General features: G+C 48.9%; 1 protein-coding gene across 5 annotated transcripts; it reads right to left on the reverse strand.

The window, feature by feature from the left end:
• Window positions 1-1,816: 1,816 nt before the first annotated feature.
• Window positions 1,817-24,617, reverse strand: DIPK1C (divergent protein kinase domain 1C). Of its 5 annotated transcripts, none has more exons than XM_054538096.2 (5): window positions 23,628-24,617; window positions 15,591-15,842; window positions 12,409-13,086; window positions 8,051-8,215; window positions 1,817-2,806 (listed from the first exon to the last, which is right to left on the reverse strand). In XM_054538096.2, exons 2-5 carry the CDS (start codon window positions 15,672-15,674, stop codon window positions 2,588-2,590), a joined length of 1,146 nt encoding a protein of 381 aa, XP_054394071.1. In that variant the 5' UTR covers window positions 15,675-15,842; window positions 23,628-24,617; the 3' UTR covers window positions 1,817-2,587. The 5 variants fall into 5 exon arrangements, with proteins under 5 accessions (XP_054394071.1, XP_054394070.1, XP_054394068.1 ...); XM_054538095.2 differs by lacking the exon at window positions 23,628-24,617 and adding an exon at window positions 22,906-22,985; XM_054538093.2 differs by lacking the exon at window positions 23,628-24,617 and adding an exon at window positions 22,029-22,235.
• Between the last annotated feature and the right edge of the window lie 1,021 nt (window positions 24,618-25,638).

Here is a 25,638-nt window from a genome sequence, read left to right on the forward strand (position 1 = left end):
ATAATCTTTTTCAGATCCCATCAACGTGTCTCTGAGAGTGTTCTGTCTACTATGTGTTATTACAACAAAACATAGAAATCATTTAGGAAGACATTTTCCTCTACGAGTGGGGTTGTTGCTTAACTAGATCAGCCAGAAAAAAACGGACTTGTCATATTCAAAATACTAAATATTGATATACACGGTGTTAATTTATTACATTATATAAAAGCATTAATTTGCAAGGTTTCAAAATTAAAAACAAAACTGAGCTTCACCACAATTTAAGAGCCACTGCCCTAATGGGAATTCCCAGGCAGGGATGGAAAAGGGTGTGTGTGTGTGTGTGTGTGTGTGTGCGCGCAACTGGGTAGCCAAACATAAAGGGAAGAGATAAAACAGCTCCCTTTCAGCAATAAAACCACAATTGTGTTGGATAATTATATATTACATAGTCTCCATCGTAAACAAAAACATTTGTTTCCATTTTGGTTGAAATGAAAACTAACTATTTCTCTTTTCCAGGCTGGCTTTGCTGCCTGGTCAGTGAGCTCAGGCCACTAATGAATGGCTGGCATCCCAGCGTCTACCCACAAAGGACCCACTCTGACCTCCCAGAGCAAAACCCCACTGTTTAAAGGGCATAGAGGGCAAAGCCCTGGTGGCTTCCCTCTTTCCCTCCCTCCATCTCACACCCATCTTCCTGTAAAACTTTTTGCTTGTAGAGAACCTGCCTAGAAGGTGAGCATGGCCCAAAGTATGCCCCTGAGCACCACAGAAAGGCATTGCACCCAGCGCAGCTCTGGGGAAAATAGGAGCCTCCACCCAATAGCCCAAAGCCCGCCCTTTCCTTTGGAATCCACTAGTCCTGGGCCTGGCCGTCGAACTTTGGTTTTAATTTGCTTGTGCCACAGGGTGACTGACATGGGTTTTTTTCTTCTTGCTAGAATACAATTGCAAAGCGAGTCTTCATGTCCATGATGAGGAGGCCCTCTATGGAACTCGGTGTCATTTGGAAGATCCCCAGTAGTGATGGGTAAGAATAGCAGCTGGCAGTGGGCCTTCCAACAGGTCTTTGGGGAAGGCAGAATTTAGAGCTGGGGGCCTCTGATCATCCTAGTCCCTCACACACCATTTCTCAGCGTGCCCTGAAGTGCAGAGTCAGTAAATGTGACCCCAAAGTCTGGAAGAAGGCACTCCCGTTTCTCTGGTTTAGAAAGGAGCTGCAGGCCAAGATAAGAGACCATTTGGAATGTGTCAATTTGTGACTTTCACAACGTCTGATTAATTTGTCTTCTTTAATGTGTAAACTGCCAACATGACCTCCTGATTCTCTCATCCTTCTTGATTTCCCTTTTCATGGGATTTCTGAAAAGGGGTGACCCGTTGGTTTGTTGAGCACTCGTGGGTCACAGTTATGGGTAGAAACCAGGTCCCTTTAAGTGAAAGCTCACTGGCTCCACCTGGCCCGTCCCCCTGCCTGTATTTTGCTGGAAAATCCTCCTTGGGATCACCACTGATGAGCGTGGGATCACCATGATGAGCGTGTCATGCCACCGTATGATTTGATGCCTATCACTTGGACTTCAATCCATCAAAAGAGAGATGCTGGTCTCTGGTCCTGCCTGGAGTCAATGCGGACCTCAGCATTTGCTCTACTTTAAATTTTCTCTGGAGGTGAAGACAATGCTGCATCGAGTCAACCTACAAGTCCCCGCCCAGGGGAAGGTGTATTGCAATACGAGGCTCCCTAAAACCCATCCATAACCTTGGTGGATTCCACAAAATGAAAAATACTATAAGCTGCCGTTACACACGCTCTCCAATGCAAATTACGTTCCCTAAAGATGCAATTTATTTTCTTTTTATTGTATTTAATTCCAAAAGAAAGGTCACACTTCTTTGCTAGGTAGGCAAGCTGTTCCAGAGGACACACTAGAGAAAGCACCACTCCCGACCCTAACCCACATCCCCAACACACTCACCTGCCCACACTCACACAATCACATACACATGCCCACACTTATATACACACGCTGACACCCATGCACTCATATGCACACACTCATTCACACTCATACACATTCACACTCAGGCATACTCATACTCCTCACGAGCACACCACACTCACCTGTGCACACTCACACACATGCAGACACTCATGGGCACACTCACACATGCTCACATGCTCATTTACACCCAGACGCAGGCATACACATTCATTTGCATGCACACACACACGCTTTTTAATGTGGTAACGATTTACAGGAAAGAACAGCTGGAACTCTTGCTGGGATAACCGGGTACAAGTGCTCTCTGCAGAGAATAAGTGCACACAGGTTTGTGTCTTCTGACCGAGAGCCCTCCTGAAGGGAGGTTTGTACCTCCTCCCTCATCTCATTTTACACAAGGCGACAGGTCAGAGGCCAGGGTGGGACCAGAGCGAGGGAGCACTGTCTCTGGCAGCAGCACTTGCCACTCCACACTGTGGAGGCCAGAACGGCACCCCAGAGAGCACCAGGGAAATGGCTCATCTTTAAAACAATGGCAGAAGAAATCCAGCGAAGGTCACTTTTCCTGTGTGAGCATGTTTAAGGCCAGCAAGTGGCTACTTCTCTGCCTCCTGCAGCTCCCTCAGTGTGGCTTGCAGGAGTCGGCGAAGCTTCCAGAACACGCTGGGGGCTGCTTTCCGGGTGTTCCCGCTGGGAACCCCAGGGTCTGCACATTCCTGCACCGCCTCCTGTAACTGCAGCTGAAGCTGGAAAGAGACCGCAGAGCTCTTGAGAGGCGCAGAAAACCAATGGCGAAATATTTTGTCACAGATGACCTGAGGGAAAGAAGGGTGGACAGTTAATTTAGGGCAGCAAATCCTCCTAAAAGCTTCCCAAGCCCAGGATTGGTTCTGAAACAGATCTCAGCTTCTCTCCCACCCCCATCCCCGTCCTTCAGGGAGCGCACTCCAGAGACCATCCGATTTGGAAACATGTCTTCACTTCTGCCCCTTAAACCCTTCAGCACCATGAACAAAAGACAACTCCGAGAGGAGAAGCCGACGTCTGTGTGAGGCAGAAACTTCCCTTTCCAGCCCCCTAGCAGATGGACGAAATTCTGGGTGACACTGTAAAAGGACTGGACACATTTCTACGGAGGAAGGGAAGCAGAAGTCACAGACAGTCACCGCTGCAGAAGGAGTTGGTCCTTTGCAGGCCTGAGGAAGGCCAGCTTTGCTGTCACCACCTGGAGATGAGGTTTCTTATCCACAAGCCGGTCCTAGTGACCACAATGACCGTCTGACCGGGTCGTCCAGAGGGCCAAATGGTGCGTGAGGGAGAAGTGTGTGAACTTGTGTGGCTGCCTGTGTAGCATTTTAAGGCTCATAAAACAAAGGTATATTTGACAGAAAAGACTGCAGGCATAAGGCTCTTTGAAGGCTCTGTGAAATGTGTTATTCTAGGAGCAGAGGTAAAAATTAGACAGTCTCTTTAATTCTAATCGGGTATGAAATTCAATGATGCTGAGGATCAATAGAAATTTCTCCTTGTAAACATGTTGTTTGTTTTATAGCTCCTACAGCTTCCCCCACGCTGGGAGAGATGACCTGTGAGCTGCATGATGCATCATGCTTTATTTCTCTACATCGCACTTTATATCAGACTCAATTAACAAATGCCTCCATTGTAAAGAGCTACTGCTTCATAGAAGACAAAAACCTTCAACTTCCATTTCACAATTCCTGCAAAAGCAAGGATTCTTTTCAAAACCTACTTATGGTTTTTTAAAAATACAGAATACATTTTCATGTGCAAAATTTAAAATATTCTTAAGGCTAGACTGTGATCTCAGGCTCCACCTCACCCCGATGCTCAGCTCCTGCTCTGAGAATGAGACATTCTTTGACGTACACATTTCCTTCTTCTTTCATTTTACACATAGGCAATATATTGTACACACTGTTCTCAAACTTCCACTCCCATTTATATGAGGGAGATCCCTCCAAATTGATTTCTTTTTCTTTTTGAGACAGGGTCTCACTCTGTCACCCAGGCTGGAGTGCAGTGGTGCCATCTTGGCTCACTGCAACTTTGAACTCCTTGGTTCAAGGGATCCTCCTACCTCAGCCTCCTGAGTAGCTGGGACTACAAGGGCATAGCACCATGCCTGGCTAGTTTTTGTATTTTTTGTAGAGACAGGGTTTTGCCATGTTGCCCATACTGTTCTTGAACTCCAGGGCTCAAGCGATTCACCCGCCTTGGCCTCACAAAGTGCTGGGACTACAGGCATGAGCCACTGCGCCCAGCCATTCCCTCCAAATCAGTTCTTATGAGGATATTCCATGTGATTTAATGGTTACTTCTGAAACGTATGCATGTGTCGTAAGTTATTTAACCAGTTCCCTATTGATGGACTCGAGGTTGCATAACAACTTCTGCTATTATGAACAGTGCTGCAATAAATGTCTTGCAGATATATGCTATTGCATTTTGTGCATGTGACTACATTTCTTGAAATAGGATTTCTAGGTCAAAGGGCATGTGCATTTTTTGTTTTGATAGATATGTTAAGTTGATTCCATAAAATTTCTACTCATTTACACTCCCCAGCAATGTATCCAAGACTGCTCGTCCTCCCTTAGCCTCTCCAATGCAAACGCCACAGATTCATTTTGCCAACAGGTGGGTGAAAATGGCTTAATTTGCATTTTTCTTAGTTTGAGAGTTATTTGTGCTTCCTTTTCAATGAATGGTCAAGTTTATATTTTTGGGCTTTGTTGTGTTCATTTGTAGATGTTCTTTATATCTTAAGGACATCGCCCTTGCTTTAGGTTGGTTCCCCAGGAAGTAGACTCTAAGACGGAGGTTTGCATGCAGGGATTCTTTGAGGCCTGTCCTTGAGAACCACACTGCATGGAACTGAGGAAGAAGTAAATGTGTGGGGCTGGGGGTCTCTGTGGAGTTGTCCCTTAGTGAGGCATAGGTGGCTTGGTGTCAGGCCCACCCTCTTTAACCAATCACTAAATGCTGCCCCTGGAAAGTGGGTCTCCCCTTGGCGAAGCCAGTCCTTGGGACAATGAGCCCCAGCAGCTGGGAATAAGCCCCTTCCACCCTCTACATTCCTGGTCTATAAGAAGAACTACAAATGTTTTGCAAATTTTCTCATTTAACTTTTAAATTTGTTCTTTTTTTTTTTTTTGTAATTTTATTTATGCCAACATGGGTTTTTGTTTTTTGTTTTTGTTTTTCTGAAAGATAATTAAATTTGTCAACTGTTCCTCTTAGGCTTTGTTTCATACTTACAAAGGCCTTCTCTACACTAGAATAATATTTGAAATTCTCCCAGCTTTTTCTGGTACCTTAAGGATTTCATCTTTTTATGTGTAAGTATCTGAGCCATCTGGAATCTAGTCTGAGGTCAGGAGGAGGGAGCTACCATGGTGTTTGTCATGCCTGGCTAGCCAGTTTACCAGCACCGTTCACTACGCTACCCAGCTCTCCCTGCCCTGGTCTACAAGGCCCCCTTTATCAGGACTAAATACCCGTATTTCATTAGTCTATTTCTGAGATGGTTTTTATTCCATTTCATTGATTTGTAAAATTATATAGAGCAAGAATTTTGGGGGTAATTTGGGTTCAAAATGCAGAAAATTAAGGCCGGGTGTGGTAGCTCAAGCCTGTAATCCCAGAATTTTGGGAGGCCAAGATGGGAGGATCACTTGAGACCAGAAGTTTGAGACCAGCCTGGGCAACATAGTGAGACCATGTGTCTGCAAAAAATAAATTAAAAAATTAGCTAGGTGTGGTGGCACACACCTGTAGTCCCATTTATTTGGGAGGCTGAGGTGACAGGATCACTTGAGCCCAGGAGTTCGAGGCTGTAGTGAGCTATGATTGTGCCACTGCACTTTGGCCTGGGTGATGAAGCGAACCCTGTCTCTAAAATAAAATAAAACAAATAAGTAAAAAAGTAAGAAAATATAAAATAGATAAAGAAATTGTAATCCTACCTTCCAGAAATACTTGCTTTTGACATTTTGGGATTGTACACTTTTTTTTTTTTTTTTTTTGAGATGGAGTCTCGCTTTGTCGCCCAGGCTGGAGTACAGTGACGCAATCTCAGCTCACTGCAAGCTCCGCCTCCCAGGTTCACGCCATTCTCCTGCCTCAGCCTCCCGAGTAGCTGGAACTACAGGTGCCCACCATCATGCTCGGCTAATTTTGTGTATTTTTAGTAGAGACGGGGTTTCACTGTGTTAGCCAGGATGGTCTCAATCTCCTGACCTCGTGATCCACCCACCTCGGCCTCCCAAAGTGCTGGGATTACGGGATCGTATACTATTTAACAGAAATGGGATGGTATTGTAAATATTAATTTGTAACCTGCATTTTTTTCACCTAATAATGCTTCATATTTTCTCATATCCTTAAAGAAAATGTAATTTCATTTCTAGGACTTTATTCAAAGTCAATAATCAGATATGTGCACAAATAAAATTACTCAGCTAAAGAGCATGGCTATGTCTAACAGCCACATCCCCTCAAGAGAGAAGTAATTCACAATCACCTTAACAATATAGACACTTTTCTATTTCCCTGAAGCCTCAACTGTTAATTAATAGCATTTAAAGAACTATTCCCATTTGGTAAGTGAAATTTACTATATTGGATTTTAATCTGAATGTCTTTGAATGGTAAGATAAAATACTTTTCCAAGTTGTTTGGCCATTTGGATTTCATCGTTTGTGTATTTGGTGTCTGTTCTCCTGCCAATTTTCTGTGTGTTCCTCTTGCCCCTTAATGAATCGGTAAGAGCCATGTCTACAGAAAGGGTGTAAACTCAGCCTCTCGTTACATTGCAAAGAGCAGGCGTTTGTGTTCCCATTTTGTGGGTTGGGATCACAAGGCGGTGGATGCTCGGGTGAAAATTTTCTTCTTCCCACAGCTCAAGAAGAATGATTTCATGACGAAACCCACCAAGGGTGTGAGTCCACATTAAAGAGCCTGGGATGGAGACGCCTCTGAAGGCCACTACATTCTTAGGCTTCCTGAAAGGGGAAATAGTGATTCTTTGGCCCAGAAGGTCTGTGTAGACTCTGGGGTGGTAGAGTTGGGGTGTTTGTTTGGCCCGGCTGGGACCACTAGGTTAACAGCAGACCTGTCCCAGCCTTCCCAAATCATCCCCCATCACAGCTGATGCAGCACCACGCTGGGCTCCTCTCTCCTGCTCCCACCTCACCTGTGTTTTGGGTCTGCAGTGGGCTCACACTGGCCTTTCAGGTTTAAGGAATGAGGAGGACAAGCTACAGTGGAGGGCCCTCTAGGGGAGCGGGTTGGATAGTGTGGGTCCAGAGCCTCTGTAAGCCATCACATGCAACCAGGCCGTGGGAGAGGTCTGCCTAGATACTGCGGGGCCTCCTCCGGGTATGAACAGCACCTGTGGGCCCAGGTGCATCCTCCCTCACCTGAGAGCCTCAAGTGAAGGCAGAAGGAGACAGCTTCTGCCAAAAGAAGAGAGATGCTCCAACCCTAGATGGGGGACCTGAGACCCGCCAGCTCTGAATGCCTGAACTCTGTATGTATTCCACTTGTAGCTGATCTTCTGGACTTGGCCCTTTTCTTTCTCCCTAAACCACCTCCTGGTCCTGACCTCTGGCCTGTCTGGATGGTGGTTTCTGTCTAACCTCTAGTTAGGCCAGTGTCTCGGGACTGCTTTGCACCCTTCTCAGTATTATCTTTGATGGATTAGTCTTGGGGTTCTCATCATGTATGTGCCCATGTTTATGAGAGGTTGTAGATACATGAGGTGGAGCCTGGGCAAAAGGAAGCCCAGCAGCCAGCTCTGCACGGAGCTCCCTCATCAGATGCCCCTGGTCACCTGACCAACAACCCTGGGGATAGGCAATCAAGAGCACATGATTGTCTCATCTCCACTGTCCTGCCTTTATTGACCACATCGATCTGGATGGATGGCCTGAAAAGGTTGACCTTGAGCTCCTCTGAGGGTATCTGGAGAGCTAGTGGGCAGAAACAGCCAGAGAGCACCCTCTCTTCCCCCAGCCCTGGCAGACTCTGCATACCTGCAGGTTGTTGTTGATGCGCTGGGCTCCGCACTTGTTGACTCGCAAATCACATCTTGAAAAACAGTCAAAGAAATTGCAGTCTTCATCTCCTGTGCAATTTTGCTCAAGGATTTCCCTCATTTTAGGTTCAAAAAAGGCCATGTCCACATCAATAGCCACCACCTGTAATCAAAACGGCATGGGGCTATCAAAGGGCTACTGGGCTCTGCGGAGAGGGAGCCTGTTCACAACTTCTGTTCACCTTGTGCGGGTGCCACTGTCCAGGTCACAGGTGATCCCAGAAGTCCCATGAGCCAAGAGGAAAGCCCCAGCCATGCCCTGGGGAGTGGATTCATCCCCTAAAGTGTCTGCATGCATTTTCTTTTACACAGGCAACTGTCATAGTTACAGTGGAAGGCTTTAACTGCAAAAAGGACCTCTGCAGCCACGGGTGAAAGCCCAGGATTTGGAACTATCACCACAAGTATCACTTTTCATCTTTAGAAACTTTCTCAGCCTTGCAAGTAGCATCTCTGAGAGGCGTTATACATGAATTTCCCCTCCACTGCCTTATCACTTGGGTCTGGGACCTTCAAGGGTCAGGACTGTAAAAGCTGTAAGATACAGAGAATCGACTCCCATGAATACAAGCTATCCAGGGAAACCACGTTCGAGTGGCTGGTCTCCGGGTGTGATGGAGAAATTGAGGTGGGCAGTGCCTACGTTCTCTTCATGGCACGTCTGTTACCTGAGTCAGCTGGTTTCGGACTGACCAATCAGACGACAAAGTGGGGGAAATATCAAAGTTCTCGAATTAGGACTGATACGCAGAGGCCCTGAACAGGAGCGACGCCTGAGTTCCACTGTCATCGTGAGAACCTGATGACCCCTGGAACTTCAGATTTATCTCCCTGGCATCAAACCAAACAGACTTCAAAACCAGAGAGAGAATAACTTCTAAATTATGCAGCTCTTCCTCCGCCACCTGGATGCAACAACAAAAACAGATGAGCTCAAACCTGAGAAAACCTGGAATCTGCCCAAATCAAGCCGTTTATAGCTTCGAGGTATGAAACAGCCACTAGGAAAGCTGATGAATTTGATGGAGTCAGTGGCATTTCACAAGCCTTCACAGGTCAGCATGGAGATGTCAGCCTGTCTCCCTCTGGGAGTTTCAAAAAGGGTTGCATTTGTTGCTCATTCCCTCTTCAATTCTACGCAGTCTGGGAGGCACCTTTTGGTTTTTGTATTAGTTTTTCATTCAGGATTGATGCTAGAAGGCAATGAAGTTTCTTAGGGATTATTTAGCAAAACAGAGTAGGGGGGAATTATTTATTTCAAAATATGTGGAGAATAATGAAGATAAACAATATAGACCTTTTCTCTATGTAAGGGGTTTTGCCTAATTACTAATTGAGGTGCTGTAAACAACTTCTCATTTTAATCTTTCCTATCCCATTATTTAGCCAAAACAAATAGCCGATTACATTATTTACCCGGGTTAATAAGTGAATAAGGACTATGCTAATGAATCTCCCATCTTTATAATTCATTATTGGGGCTACACGACTCTTCTATTCTTTATATGGTCTCTGGCAATCTCCCAGCCTCCCCTGGGCCCCTACTTAGAATTTTAGCTTCTCGCAACTTCTCCTTCCCATTTCTGATAGTTTCCTTCTCATCTCTCAGGCACAGCCAGATTTGTTTTTTAATTTTTAGTGTATGGGGTCTAGAATGGATTACAGCTGTTATGAACATAACCCTATTCCCCTAAAATAAGAAGAGTATTTGAAAAAAAAAACCAGAAAAACCTACATCATGCTTCTTAATATCAGGAGAATCATAAAGTCCTTCCTGCATAAAATTACCTAACTTGCCTCATCTTCTTCAAACTTCCTCCTGGCATCAGAATAGGAAGATGAATGAGAATTATTTCATTCTTCACCAAAAACTGTGGCCCTGGAGTAGGAAGCCATACCATCTGTTGGAAAACAGCACTGGCTGGCAATAGTTTCGGATCACGAAGGTTCCTAGTTATTCATTTACAGCCACTGGACACATTCTCAAAATCTGCAAGTGGGCACCTGCCCTGCAGATGAGAGAATGACTGTGAATGACCAATTCTTATACCTCTGCTGGGAGGCGCCCCTTCCTTCTGCCAGGGCAGCCCAGCAACCTGGGCTCAAAGGCAGGACCCACCCGCTGGGACTCTAAGATCACTAGCTCTCAAATTTGAGCACATATGAGAATCAACTAGGAGCCTTGTTTTGAAGACAGGGATTGCTGGCTCCCACTGCACCGTTTCAGATTCAATAGGTCTGGCATGGTGTCTGAGAATTTGCATTTCTTAATGAGCTCTGTGGTGAAGCAGATACTGCTGGTTTTCACTTAAAAGTTGTACAATCTTGGGTAAAATAACTCCTTGAACCTCAGGGTCTGCAAGAAGGGTCGCAAACAGGACTGGTGAAGGGGACTCCTCCTGCCCTCCCCTCCCTATTCTTGCCCAGGCCAAGGCTGCAGTGGAGGTAAGAGCCCTGAGCGGTGCAGGACCAGCTGACAAAACACAGTCCGGGGCTGGGTTGAGGATGCGTAGTCATGATTTCATTGAACAAATATTTTCTGCTGATGGTGTGCAAGATACTGGAGGCACAACTTAGGTGGCTCCCACAAACCAGTAACTAGATAATCAACAAGTATGTAGGTAAAAGCATCTGATGTCACCCACTTGGCATCACAGACCCCATCAACCCCAGCTCCTTCGAGAAGCAGATATCCTTGAAATTCCCTCAACAATTACAGCACCTGCTGGGTCCCACTCATTGATGTGCACTGATACCTGCTGGAGGAAGAAGGGAGTGACTGAGTGGTGAGAACCGGCCCGAAGCTGCCCGGAGCTGGGGGATGGGGGTTGTGCGTGGACACTCCCTGACTTCCTCCCCAAGGCCTCAGTGTGGCTGTGGGTCATTACCCCCCGACACACATATCAGGACAGTGTCTGGGAGACGCACATGGCACTCAGGGAATTGCAGACGCGGGTGAGTTCCCTCAGAGCTCCCAGCCCAGCACACAGACCTCCTGGAACCTCCCAGAACCTCCTAGTTATTTCCTTGCCACACTTTGAGGCACCCCTAGCTTGTCAGCCCCTCCAGGGCAGCAGGGGGCAAGGTATTAGGACAAAGCACTGAGGGTAAGATGTATGATGCCCTTCACAGGAATGAGGGCATGGTTAGAGAAGGGATTTACACCAGCAGCAAATTTAGTTTTCCAGCTGCTTTCAGAAGACCATGACACTCCTATGCCACCTGCCTTGGAGGCCATAACTGGCAGTCACAGTGCCTGCTCTTTGTCCCTTTATGTTGCAACCATGCTGAAGAGCATGACCCCAGCATGAGCCAGGCCCCACAGTGACCAGCATGCCCAGGTGACTGGAGCTAAGCTGGTCTGGCCGTTCAGTTGCCGGCACTGGCGGCGTAAGAATGAACTCGTTACACCAGGTGGCGGAGCAGAGCACTCCGCCCTCCCCAAACCCATCCCGCACCCATGACATCCCTGCCAGTCTTATTACTACTTCCTGTTGGATGGTCCCAGCGCCTGGCACAGTGTGAGGGCACCGGGATGATCGCAGCAGCATTAATCTGACCCATCAGTGTTCGCCTAGCTGGGTGAAGGGAGACGGGTTTGTGTTACACTGAGACCCTGAGGCTCCTGCTGCTGTTCTTCCACACCTCCCTGTTCTCACGCAGCTGCCTGGCCCCACGTGCCCCGTGGTGCAGTGGCAGATATTTCTACCTGGCAGGGCTTTCCCTTGTGGAAGGCACTAAAACCCCATTTGTTCCTCTAGAAGTCTTACATATGGAATGGAAACTGACTGGAACCTCTCCAGACAAAAAGCACTGGGAAAAGTTACATGTTGTCACAGAGCATGGGCAGCTTGAGAGCAGCATCTCCACACCGGAGGCCATCCTCCCTCATCGTCCTCTGCAGCTCCTTGCCTCCTGCGGACTGTTTTCCGCACAAGTTAAACACACCCGCAAGACAGGTTGCTGTTACGTGAGCTCCAAGCAACCACAAAGCTCACATGAAGGAACCAGAACAGCCCCCTGGGAGGACGAAGCTGGCCCGGCCCTCTGCCTCCCACTGTGGGCTCCGTTCATTCACATTCTCAGTCGAGATGCATCTGTTCCTTACTAACACCCGGAAGGAAGTGTTCTGGTAGGTGGGAGTTCTCTAAGGCTGCAGAAGCGACAGTAGTTTGCTAACTCACGCCAGGAGCTCAGAAACCTTCTCATTTCCTTCCCACCAGACCGGAGAGCTCCGTTCTCCGCACATAAACACTCCGTTCTCCGCACATAAACCCACCGCCCTGCGCCACTTACTGTGAAGTCGCTCCGGATGGCAAAGTTTTCCGGCTTGATGTCGCAGAGGTGGAGGCGGTGGGAAAAGTCACTGTCAAAATGGTTCACCATGTCCAAGAAGCTGAGTGCGATGTCACTGATGGCCTTGGCCTGGCCACCCCCAGGGGCACCTGGGGCCCGGTCCAGGGGGAAGAGTGCCCTGTGGTGGGGGCTGCCCGCGGCCAGGAACTCCACCGCGTAGAAGTGGCCGCAGGAGCCCAGCACCGGCAGCACGTGTGGGCTCAGGTCCTGCAGCAGGCTGAAGTAGACGTACTCCTCCTGCTGCAGCAGGGCCCACAGGCTGGCCAGCTGTCCCCGCCAGCGCGGGCCCCGCCTGCCCGGCCACCACGGCCCCAGGCTGCTGTTGGACAACTCCAGGCCCAGAGCGCTCTTGACCTCCCCAGCCACCATCAGGAGGAGTTCCGCCTCGGGGACGTCCTGGCCACCCTCCCCAGCCTCCTCTTCCAACAGGCTGAGGGGCGGGAAGCTGGAGAAGGCCTCCTCCCTGGACTTGAGGACCACGGGCCGGCCGCGCCAGTCGGCCTGCAGCACCTTCTTGCCCCTGTCGTAGTGCAGGCAGCGTTGGAACAGCAGCTTTCCCGCCACACACAGGTCCTCGCAGAGGTCCCCGGCCAGCGCGCCGCCCCGGTAGTCCTGGCACTGGAAGGAAGGGAACAGTCGGTCACCATGGGGAGGGCCTGGTGCCGTCCGTCTCTCCGCTGGGGTTAGGGAAAGGGACAGCCTGGCCTCTGCCCTCAGGACGCTGATAATCCAGCTGTGCAGAGAAACCTCAGCCCTGTGGATGGCAGAGGCCACTCAGCCAGTGATTAATTCAGAGGAAGGTTAAAGGAGCCGCTCACAGTCATTACACGACTCAGTCAGGCCTAGGACAGGTCTACAGAATCAGGACACCTGTGGCCGGGATGCACGACTTCCCATCGTTTAGCTGGGTGACTCTGGGAAAGCCAGAGGCCAGGAAACCAACAGGTGAAGGGGCTGGACCAGGCCAGTAGCTCTCGACTCTGGCTACACTTCAGGGTCACTGGGAGAGCTTCTAAGTCCCACATCTAAGCAGCTAGGTCAGGTCTCAGCAGAGAGGACCCCAGGAGCCCTATCTGCCCCCAGGCTTGACCACAGTAATGACCCTTCCTGCAAGTACATTCCTTGAGCTTACTGTTTTCCACATGAAATGGGGTTCCCTATAAAGCTTGCAGGCTGCAGGTTTGCAGATGTTTAGAGGAGAAGCCTCTGGAGGAAACAAGGGTGGGCACAGGGCTCATGGCTGGTGACCTGGAGAAAAGGAGGGACCAAGGAGGACCATGCAGGATACAAGAGTAGGGCATGTTTGCATCTGGGCGGCGGTGAGCAAGGCTGTCCAGGAGCCGCCGGATGGGGTGTTTCTCCTAAACTTCAGGAGGCCTTAGGATGGAGCCACTAGGGGACCTGGCAACCTTCCCCACCACACCACAAGTTCCCTGAGCCTCTCCAGCCCCATAATCCTACCAGAAGCAGGGAAGGAAGAAATGCAGAATGGAAGGAAGGAGAGGACTGTCATCCTCTGCTCTCTTGTTTTTCAGAAAATCTAAACCATGGGACCACTTTGATTAGGGGTTGAGTGTATTTCCTAATCCCGCCCCTTTCCCCGACAAATGAATCTTCCTCCATGTCAGCAAATAAAGGCCTCTCTTCCTTCCGGGAACTTCTACAGCACATGAAACAACAGTCACCCTCGTTCCTCTAAGGGCATGAGAAATACCAAATCCTAAAGCTGTTGTTCTCACCCCATTTCATTTGTGAGAAAGGACCTTGAAGGCTCAACAGTAGCAAAGGGCAGCTTGGTGCTGGGACAAAGGATGGGGCCAAGGGCCACTGAGCTTGGATTCCATGGTCCAACCACGCTGCCACATCCTTACCTGCTCCGGGCCTCAAACTCCTTCCTTGCGTCACACCCCCTGCCTCCCTGCATGGTGATTGTACCGGCCAAGAGGGAAGTGTGCATGCACACCACGGCGTGTGCACAAGCACCAGCCATCAGGAGAGGCCTGGGAACAGCCTTGGGTTCACGATCAGATACTACCCAGCCTCGCAGGTGGCCAGGTAGATCAGCTTTACCCATTCCAAGCAGATTACAAGTAGCTCCTTGAGGTCAAAAGCTGGACCTCCAGTGTCTGGATGTATAAATAACTCCAAAATCAGGCTGAGCATGGTGGCTCACCCCTGTAACCCCAGCACTTTGGGAGGCCGAGGCGGGCAGATCACTTGAGGCCAGGAGTTCGAGACCAGCCTGGCCAACATGGCTAAACCCTGTCTCTACTAAAATTACAAAAATTAGCCAGGTGGTGCACACCTGTAGTCCCAGCTACTAGGGAGGCTGAGGCAGGAGAATCACTTGAACCCGGGAGGCGCAGGTTGGAGTGAGCTGAAATTGTGCTACTGTACTCCAGCCTGGGCAACAGAGCAAGAATCTGTCAAAAAAAAAAAAAAAAAAAAAAAATCCAAAATCAAAAAGCCTCTGAAAACTATGAGTTTTTCATGACTTATTTGACCTTATGTGGTGTCAAAACCCAGCTGAAAAGACACAAGCCTATTTGTATCTATACGTGTTTGACTTGGTGTGAATTTGCATACATTTTGCTGTAGCATTATTAACTTGATTACTGGCACTGCCCCATACGCAAAATATAAGGTACTATATGATCTTTCTAACATTCAACAAGATATGAATTTTGAGACACACCTGGCCCCAAAACAGTAGATAAGAGAGGGACTAGGGGCCTTTATAAACACTGCGGGCTAATCGTTCAAAGCGCTTATTGAAAAGAAGCACTCCCAGTGCTTAAAAGAAGTATCTAGATATTTTTCAGGACTATTTCAGGTAGTACAACAGCCTGAAAGGCCAATGCCAAGCTGTCTGACTGCCCCCCTGGCTTCCTGCTGCAGGGGGGCTCCTGCCAGCCGCTGCATTTTAGATCTCTGTATAATGCATTGGGCGGGGGTGAGGGGGGTCTTGCTTGACTAACACAATGATGCAAGCGAGAGAGGCCTGTAGATAGAAACTCATGAACCTGGCCCTGGAGCTAGTGACAAAACCCTATTTGCCTGGGGCTGACTTTGTGTCTTTGGAAACCCACACCCATAAGGAAGTTGTATGAACACACACTCACCATCTGCTTTAAACACGTTTGGAGTTGTGCACCTCCTGTTTTCATCTTGGAATTGAACTCAACAGAATCTTGGTTAAATGTCATTCTTTGGCTTTAACCCTGGTCACTCTTTCCCAGGCACGGGTCATGAAAGGCGCATGGGAGGATCCGGACCCTTTGCGCCCAGCATGCTTTGCTTGCCATCACCTCCACATCGCCCTTCGGAAGAACGCGGCAGCTGGTCAGGCTCCTCCGAGACCTTTCAGGAGAGCCCTGAGAGGTGAGGTGAGGACGAATGATAAGGAACTGAGGCCACCGTGAGCAAGAAGATATAGATGGCAGGAACAGTAAGGGCTGTTCATTTTACTTGTTGGGGTTTGTCCCCTACTTGATCTGGTATTTACAGAGTTTCACGTCTCTATAAATCTGATAAGAAAGTTCAAAAAACAAAATTGTTTCCTGATCTCCTTTTAAATTAAAAAAAAAAAGCTTCTGTAAGCATGATACCCAAAATAGTTTGATTCACTCCCATAAAATTCTATAGTGTTATCACATATTTAATTTAATGAAAAGTACTTTTGCATAAAGTAGGGAACCATTGAAAAAGAAAGAAAAGCACACAATAGGACTCCAGTGCAGCCAGAGGTGTGATCCTAAGCTGGGAGCTTCAGAGTCCCGCAATGCTGAGGCGGGGAGGGCGGGGAGACGTGGTCCTGGTTGCAACTGGGAGAGGAGGCTCAGGAGAAAAATGTTAGAGACACTGGGCCCGGTTTTCCATTAGCCTGTGAAAAGCAGAGTGAGGAGGGTGCCTACTGTGACTGCCAGGGCCCTCACCCCTCTCGTCTGAACTGTGGCCACCAGTCACTAGCCATGAGAGACACCTGCCGGCCAAGAAGCCACCTCCTCTCTGCTTCACTGGGATTGGGACTGGGCCACCCCCAAATCAACAGCTCCAGCTTTCCCAGCTATGCATGAGCCTGGATGGGCCACCATCTGGCCACAGCTGCCAGGTTCCGGAGTTCACGGAGCAGAGGGGACAGCCTTCGAAATTCCTAAATGACATTAGAGTGACAGGGCAGGGCCACAGTGAGGCTAAGCTTGGCACAGATTGGGTCTGCCTCTGGGCTCTGCCCCTGGCTTGCTGTGTGGCTTGTTTCCGAGTCTGGAAAATAAGGACAATGGTACTGTGTCATGCAGTCCAACAAGGTCACAGGGAGACAGTCCTAACACAGAGCCCTGCCTAAGATGGCTCACTCAAAGCTAGTTCCCTCTCCAGCCTTGGTTAGGAAAGGGTGGGGGGCCAGGGCATCTTCTTCCTGGGGGAGATGCCTCTGAGCTCAATTTTGAAAGGGAATTAGAAGTCTGCCTTAGCAGACAAGGGAGAGGGCGGCTGAGTCACGGAGAAGAACTTGTGCAAAGGCGCCAAGTTTCAAAGTAGCCCTGTGTGTTCAGAGAGCCAGAAACGGCCCCTGGGAGGAGAGGGCCCAGTTGAAGCAAGCACCTACTGACAGGCTGGGCTGCACTATTCAAAATGCCGTTTCGGGTGTCTCCATTGTACTTACATGCTTCCTACCCGGCCTGGCCAAATCAACCTTTGCCTGGAAGCCAGCCCCACCCCTAAGTGGAATTCTTGTCTTCCTCCCCTACCCCAGCGCTCATTAAATCATTGCCATGTGAGTGTGGCACTGGGTCAGGTCCCCACAGCACCATGTTTAACACAAACTGTGCCTCATCGATGAAATACAAATCTATACGAGATTTGTCCCTGTGAATTTGGAGAGCAATTCCAAACAGGACTTGTGAGACATTTAGAACAATGGTATAACTTTGAATTTGGCATCCAGCCTATGGATTTTGGAAGGAAACATTCATTTTGGCTGTTTTTCTGAAGATCAGCACATTGACTTGTAAGCCTGTCTCCCCGATGTCTGCTTCTTGCTGCGACACTGGGTATCAGAAAGGGCAGAAAGTGCAGCAGGTGACAAAAGCCCTGACCAGACCTGCCAGCTTCCACAGGTAAGGTCTTGGGTTTATAACCTAACTTTTCAGTATCCCAGTCACCATGCTTGTCATAAGAGAGCATTTACATTACAGCAAAGCATGCCCGAAAACGCACACAGCTCTTCCTCAACTTAAAATGGGTGATACCCCAACAACCCCAGAGTAAGTTGAAAATGCGTTTCATACACCTAACCCACTGAGCATCATCGCTCAGCCCAGCCTGCCTTAGACATGCTCAGAACACTTACATCAGCCTATGGCAGGGCAAAATCATCTCATACAAAGCCTATGTAAAATAAAGTGTTGACTATCTCATGTAATTTATTGAATACTGCCCTGAAAGTGAAAAACAGAACAGTTGCATGGATCCTCAAAGTGGAGTTTCTACTGAATGCATCTCACTTTCACCCCGCCATAAAGTTGAAAAATTGTAAGTGAAATCATCATAAGTCAGGGACCGTCTGTATACAAGTGTGGTTATGGCACATATGTTCCTTGATGTCCTTTACAATGAAGTATTTTTGGTGTTTCAGTTCCTACTCTGCTTATGTAGAGCGCAAAATTCGTCTCCCATGGCTTACCAGTGTAACATAAGTCTGCAGCATCGTTCTGCGTGTCTGTGCCTGCTAAGCACAGAAAAAGATTTCATCCAGTCTTTAAAAAAAAACAGTCAACTTAATGTACAAATTGCAAGTTTGAATTTAAAATTTTCATCAGGCCAGGCACAGTGGATCATGCCTGTAATCCCAGCAGTTTGGGAGGCTGAGGCAGGAGGATCACTTGAGCCCAGGAATTCAAGACCAGCCTGGGTGGGCAACATGGCAAGACCCCTGTCTCTACAAAAATTAAAAAAAAAAAAAAAAGTTAGCTGGGCCACACTTATAGTCCCAGCTACTTGGGAGACTGAGACAGGAGGATTGCTTGAGCCTGGGAGGTGGAGGCTGCCGTGAGCTACCCTGTCTCAAGAAAACAAACGAAAACCCCAAAAACTTTCATCATGTTAAAGATAATAGTAGAATTATTTTATTAGCAGCATGTCTTGTTGAAATAGCTGGGTTTTTTTTTTTTTAACTCAATAGAAGTATGCAGGTCCATTTTAAAAATCGGTCTTTCTCAGACTCCTTCTGTGCATAGGAGGAGTTCCTAAGGCCAGCTTAAAGACAAGTACGTTTTTGTACCCAAATGTGTGCGCATATAAAATCCACAGGTATTGGAGTTGAAAATAAACTGAAAAAAACAAGTTAAAGTCTCATTGCAGCTAACTCTGGTGTGCTTTTAAAATTAATTACATTTGCAGTGGATTTGTGCTTCTCATGGATGTGAAAATATCCACACAGATGCACATTCCCATCAAATCAGCCTCAGCTTTGGTAAGAAGTACTCTTTGCAATCGTTGCTTAGTATCTCTCTAATTTATGTCATGGTTCTCAGGCAAAAACAAAACCTGTCCACTCTAGTCTAGAAAAACTGTTGATAAGGTCCCAGAGGTCATGTCTGAGGGCCGGCTTTTCTTTTGTGTGTTTGTTTTTAAGGAGCATTAAGCTCCTATGCAGTTTGCAACATTCATACTTGACAGTGGTATTCTTTCCTGAAGCAGCCGTGCTGTGCTTTGCAGAATCTCAGCTCAGTTAGCTCGTCCACTGTGTAACCGCTCCCTACTTTAGGAATGTGGCCGAGCATTCAGGCAGAGCCATTCGCTGCTGAGAAATCTCTCTGGATATGTGCCCTGGATGCTGCAGTCCCATTGGGACCTTGACAGTTTCTATCACAGCAGCAAAGAAAGATAAGCCTGCCCTATTAAAAAATGAATCTCTAATGTAGACAACTACATGAAATTCCATCAAGACCTAACTAGCCAAAAGGCAGTTAAGCCTTCAGGATAACAGAGTCTGTGGGAATATCTTTGACATGCTTTGAAAATGATTTGCTATGGAAGGGTTAATTATACAAGTTGTTATGTAGGGTTTCCATTATTAGAGAAGCCACTTACTGTCACATCATTGCTACCATCAGCCTACACAGAGTCATGTCCTGGCTCCTCACCATATTAACCGTGTGAAGCAGGGCAAGTCACTTCACCTCCCTGGGGCTCAGTTTTGCCATCCGTAAAATGGGGATACTAAAAGCAAATACTTCATAGAGGTTGTTGAGGGAATTCAGTGAAATAAGCCCCACAAAATAATTCGCACAGTGCCTTCCTGGAGGAAGAGTCAACGGGCAGCAGCCCACATCTTTAGCCTCTGTGTGAAGAGCTCAGCCTGCAGAATGAATGAGAAGCCAGGTGTATCACTGATCCAGCACCAAGCTAGCTCCCCAGCTGGCTGGGCCTGCTGACACAGCCCACTAGAAAAGCAGGGCTCCAGAGATCTGAGTGCACCTATTTCTTGATTACAGTGTGTGGTTCCTCTTAAAGCCGCCATTAAGAGGAGCCCTAGAGTCTGATCAGGAAAATCCAAGCTGGAAGACCAGGGGCTCAATTCCTTTGGAACAATTCAGGTTGGCGCTTCCAGAAACTTGTCAGTGGGATGTGGTTGGCTAGAGGGGAACCTCCCTGGGGAGGTGGAGTGTGGGCTTGGGGAGAACATGGAGACCTCTTACCCCCATCCCCTGACTCGCCCCTAAGCTTTTTCCTCTGATTCCTTTATCCTACAGGTGGGTTCACCCCTGGCAGGCCAGCAATGTCCCCTGCCAGGAGAGAGCCTGGGAACACTGGCAGCCGCTGCTACCGGGGGCGGGGAATCCACCGCAACTCCCTGGGCGCTGCCAGAAAGTCTCCCTTCAGCTCAGCTGGCAAAGTGGTTTCTCCTGTGCTCCGGTATTCAAAGTGAAAGCTAATGAGAGTCTGGAGGCCCATCAGGAAAATAACAACCAGTTTTATTATTACGGATAAAAGCCAGGCAGAATGAATCGGAAAGTGCCAGGGGAGCGGAGACAGAGGCTCAATTCAGTTCAAGTCCTCAGAAGCCACAATGCCAACCTCTACTTGGCAACTCAGCCCAGCAAAGTTGGGATTGTGAAGATTGGGGTCGTATTTAAACCCTGCCCTAACTGAGAGTGTCCTGGGTAAAACTTGAGCCAGGGCACTGTGTGGGTCTCGCATCAACATATCCAGGATGAAAATGGTAGAAAACAAAGTGGCAGGAAGACAGGGGGAGAAAGAGTTCCGAGAATGTGTAAGGAGTAAGGAACTCAAACAGGGCCTGTGGCAAAGTCTGCTCCCCAACAAACCAGTTCATGAAGACAGCATCACATCAACACCTAGGGAGATGGATGTGGCCTCCGACGTCGTTCTTTTGGCAATGGGAAAGATTGTGGGCCTTCAGGGGCAGAACCAATCTCTCCAGTTTTATGTCTAACTAGAAATGATTCCATATGGCTGCCATTGAAGATATATTGGTAAAGCCTCTAAAAGAATTGGTTTTAATTTATGACGTGGAATGCTGGGAAAGTTATGATTAGCAATTACTTAAATTTTACTAGACGATTTAATTTCCATTATTAAGACTTTCCCCACTTAACCAAAGGTAAAGAAATGAAAAATGGCATTCGTTTTCTATCTTAATCTAAAGGATTACTATATTAAATTTGTAAATAGGTATTCCACTCTAGTTAAACCATCAATGTTTGTTTAATATAATTAGTCTATCAGCACTCCCTTCACAAGAAAAGAAAACCAGGGGGGAAAAATTTATAAATGAAAAGGATTTTTATGGGGTTACTAAGAAAAATCAATGAGCTCTTGCAACTTAAAACTTAATAAAACTGGTCCAGAGTGGTGGTTCATGCCTGTAATCCTAGCACTTTGGGAGGCTGAGGTGGGCGGATCGCCTGAGGTCGGGAGTTCGAGACGAGCCTGACCAACATGGACAAACCACCGTCTCTACTAAAAATACAAAATTAGCCAGGCGTAGTGGCAGAGGTTGCTGTGAGCCAAGATCACACCATTGCACTTTAGCCTGGGCGACAAAAGGGAAACTCCATTAAAAAGAAAGAAAGAAAGAAAGAAAACCAAACCAACAACCACAAAACTTGATAAAACTTCAGTGTAACACTAGAAGGGGTCAACAGAGAGAATCTATGACTGTTTCACCTACATATGTTCAATTCACGATGACACGATGACACGCGTCAGAATCAATTAGGAGCATAACTTGTTTTAGCTAGTATACCTGGCTCATTTTTAAAAAAACAACTTCAATCTCACTTAAAAAATCATTTACTTTAAAAACCTTTGTGGTCCCACATTTTGAAAATCTGCAATCTTAAAAGGCCCACCCATATGTAAGCAACTGGACTGAAAACTTCCCATGTGTTTCTTGAAGATTTTTTAGAAAATAGCTCACTTTTTAAACCAAATGTTTAGATGGTCACTATTTTAGGAAATGAATAATCGCTTAAGAAGTTATGTAAGAGTAGTTGCTACTATCTTCCCCTTTCTGGGATTTAGGGGACTCCCACCTTTACTGAAGTCTCCTTTGCGCCTGAAAGAACGGCTAGCCAAGTCCAATCAACTAAAGGTGGGCGTTTCACTCACATGATGTGAGCCCAGCGCACACAGCAGTCTGCAAAATGCGAAATGTTTCTTTCTCTCCCTAATTATAGGCTCAGCTGTGGAGCTGCTGGGTGCGAGCTTTCGGGCCCTCCCAGGTTAGGAGGCTCCTGTCGAGGACCAGGACCCGGGATCCTCCCGGTCTGAGCCGCCTCCGCAGCGCTCTCTTCTCGCCCGAGCGCACGCTGCATCGGTACCCACAGACCGCGACCGCGGAGAGCCTGGGCTCTGGAGCGCAGGGCGGCCGGGGTCAGACCAGCCCTCCGCATGGGCTCGGTGAGATGGGGGGTGACCTGGCAGCTCAGGGTGGAATCACAGAACGCGGGCTGGGCTGCAGCCCTGCGGACCCGAGAGACAGAGGCGTGGCACCCCCTATCCCGAACCCCGCACTGGCTCGCGCCCCGAGCCCGGCGGCCTGACACCGGACGCGGGCACCGAGGGGCTGTCCGGTGGCTCCACCAGACCTGGCCACTCGGATCAGACCCGCAAACTTTCTTCCGGAGCTCGGGTGGCGAGAGTAGGACGGAGAGGCTGTCTGGGGACAAAGGGCGAATTCTGGCAAAAACGGGAGAGACACCCCCAGCGCGTCCACAGAGCACTCCCGGCTGCGTCCCCATTCGGGGGACCGGGGAGTGCGCCTCTGGCATTCCACGCAGGTGTCGGGAACCCACACCCCCGGCGGGTGCCACCGCCACCCATGTCCCCGGGGAAGGCTGGGGACTGGGGACGGGTGCGATCTCCCCTCCCCGGACGCGCGGCGCCGGGCAGAGCGGCGGCGGGACCTACCAGCGCGGCCAGGATGCGCCGGCTCTTCTCGTCGGTGCAGCGCTCGGAGAGGACACCCGGGTGCGCGCGGAGCAGCAGCGCGGCCGCCAGCACCCAGCCAGCGGTCCACGCGGCGAAGGCAAGGAGCGCGCCCCGCCCGCAGCGCCCGCGCCTCCCGCACCACCTGGCACGGCCCCGCGCGCCCGCCGCCCGCGCCATGGCCAGCCCGGCCCGCGCCCTGGCCCCACCTCCGCCCGCGCCCCGAGTTCCGCACTCGCGTCGCGGCTTCGCGGCTCAGGCCCGCTCGGCGGGGAGGGGGAACGGGGGAGGGGCCGCGCGAGGGTTGGGGCAGGCCCCGCGCCTGGGGCGGAGGTGCGGGGAGGGCGTCCAGCAGCAGCAACACCCCGCGCGCCCCAGCACCAGCTGGGGGTCCACTCGCCGCATCCCCTGCTCCACCCTCTCCACTATTTTTTTTTTTGGCACTGTTTTTCCCCCAAGAAGATCAGCTCCCCACTTAAACGAAATCCAGGTAGACTCAATTCCCTCTCTCTCTTTGGAGACTGATTCCTCAGACTACATATCTTTAATTGTCACATTGCCCTCCCCCACCAACTTCTTCTCCGAGAGACTGCCAGGTGCCCCTGCCCCCAGCGCTCTTTACAGCACACCCTCGCCCCGGGGGGCTGCAGCGTTGTCCCCACCCGTTTACCTCTCCACTAGAACCGCCCTCCTCTGAGTCTCACCCCAACTTGGGTTTTCTCCAGGCCCTCCCGGGAGTGAGATCCGGAGCATGCAGAGTCGGGGGTCGAGGACAGTCAGTTGGTTCTGGGACGACCCAGCCCTCCCCTTCCCATGGACACCCCTGAATCAAACCCCCCGCCGTCTCCCAGGCTGCACAAACTCGCGGGCGTCCTTCTCAGGGCTACAAAGATCTGCTCTCTGGAAACATCTCCGTTACCCCGGGGAGGAGAACATGTCCACCACGTGTGTCTAAATCTGTATTTATAGATTCGCAGTATCATCTGGGAGAGCAGGCATCGGTGTTCGCATCCCAATTGTTCTGTAAAGCAGGCTGGCCCTGGGCCCACAGGGCGTCCCTGGTTCTCACCAGCATCCCCCACCCCACCCAGGGATGCTTCTCACTCCCTGAACGCCTTTCTCCAGGACAGAGGGAGGCGGCCCCACCCCAGGGGAACTGTCACAGCTGAGGGTCTGTGAAAGCCGCCACGCCCGGTGGCTCCTGCATTCACGGAACAAAAGCTTATTCAGTGTCCAGTACGTGCCAGCCCATCCCGGATTGCTCTCCCGCCTGCCCTGCGCCTGAATTTCACATGACCCATTCCCGAGTTTAGAGATAATAGAAACATGCCCTGATCACTGCGTGCTATGATTGTCCCACAGGAGCTGGCTTCTTGCCCTTGTCTCTTCTGCAACTGGCTGTTTTAACTTTGTTTTATGGCTGGCTCGGTGGTAGGAGTCCCCAGGAATGACCAAATATCAGGTGAACAAACCCTGAGCCCCAAGAAGCACTTTGGGCACATCACAAATATGCCCCGAATGCAACAGACCCTTGGGGTTTGGGTGTCACTCAATCAACAGCAGTAAGCCAGGTGAAGTTCCTTCTGTGTGAAGGTTCCCCCACCTCCATCCATCCCAGCACACGCCCAGCCAGAAGTACCATATTTTCATAGGCTGGCTGTATGGAAACTGTGTTGTTTCATTTCAAAATAGGTGTGGAGCATAGAAAGCATCCCAGGATGCTGCATTAAACTCTCAATTTGAAGCCAAGCCTGCTGGCTCATGCCTGCAATCCCAGTGTTTTGGGAGGCCAAGGCAGAAGGATTGCTTGAGGCCAATGGTTCGAAACCAGCCTGGGCAAAAAAAAAAAAAAAAAAAAAAAAAAAAAGTTAGCGGGCACGGTGGTATGGGCTTGTAGTCCTAGCTGCTCTGGGGGTAGAGGCAGGAGGCCTGCTTGAGCCTAGGAATTTGAAGCTGCAATGACTGTTATCACACCACTGCACTCCAGCCTGGACAACAGAATGAGACCCTGCACCTAAAAGGAGAAAAAGAAACCTTAACCTGATGTGAAGTTGTTTTCCTTTCCCAAGAATTGCATTTGGTGCGGGGAGGGGAGTGCAGGAATGTGAAGAATGAGATGAAGAAGTGTGACTACTTATCCTTTAAAACATAGGAACAGAAATTACAGGGGGGAAAGCAGAACTTGAAATCAAAATTAACCACATTCAGATCTACATGGTGTTTTACTTTTGTGGGTTTTAAAAATCCGTTATTAAGCACACTTCTTTTGGCATTTTATAAAGTATTCAGAAGAAAATAAACTTATAACCACAATAAAGAAATCCTTTTCATATTCAGCACTGTTTTAATACAGAAGTGATGGTGCTCTCTAGCACAAGGTGGAGAATGCAGCTTAGGTTGATACCAAAGAAAGTTTTGTTTATTTTGCAGTTTTGCCTAGGGCCCTGAAGCTGCCTAGTTTGTAAAGCTTATGAACTGTTTTGCACTGATTTAAGGTAATTAGGAATTTTTGTAGGATATAGGCAGATATTTAGCATCAAGATGTTCTTTAGAACACAGTTTGTAATAGCAACATTGGAAGTAACCTACTGTGTGCTGTGAGGACTGGTGAATAAGCCTTAGTCCTCCGCTGGTGGGAAAATGATGCTGGCATAAAAACTGTGATGTGAGGTGTATGTGGGCAGGAAAGATATTACAGGAGAAATTTGTCGTTTC

This window comes from Pongo abelii, chromosome 17 (genome assembly GCF_028885655.2).
Source record: "Pongo abelii isolate AG06213 chromosome 17, NHGRI_mPonAbe1-v2.0_pri, whole genome shotgun sequence".
NCBI classification, from domain to species: domain Eukaryota; kingdom Metazoa; phylum Chordata; class Mammalia; order Primates; family Hominidae; genus Pongo; species Pongo abelii.

Bases quoted from the DNA above. Each gene is read 5' to 3' on its own strand.
- DIPK1C (XM_024235974.3), bottom strand. From the start codon at position 23,103: ATGGCGCGGGCGGCGGGCGCGCGGGGCCGTGCCAGGTGGTGCGGGAGG. The intron at 13,087-22,905 runs GTAGGTCCCGCC...CCTTCCTTCCAG, and splicing joins GGCGCATCCTGGCCGCGCTG to TGCCAGGACTACCGGGGCGG. The intron at 2,807-8,050 runs GTATGCAGAGTC...TCTTTCCCTCAG, and splicing joins GCATCAACAACAACCTGCAG to GTCATCTGTGACAAAATATT.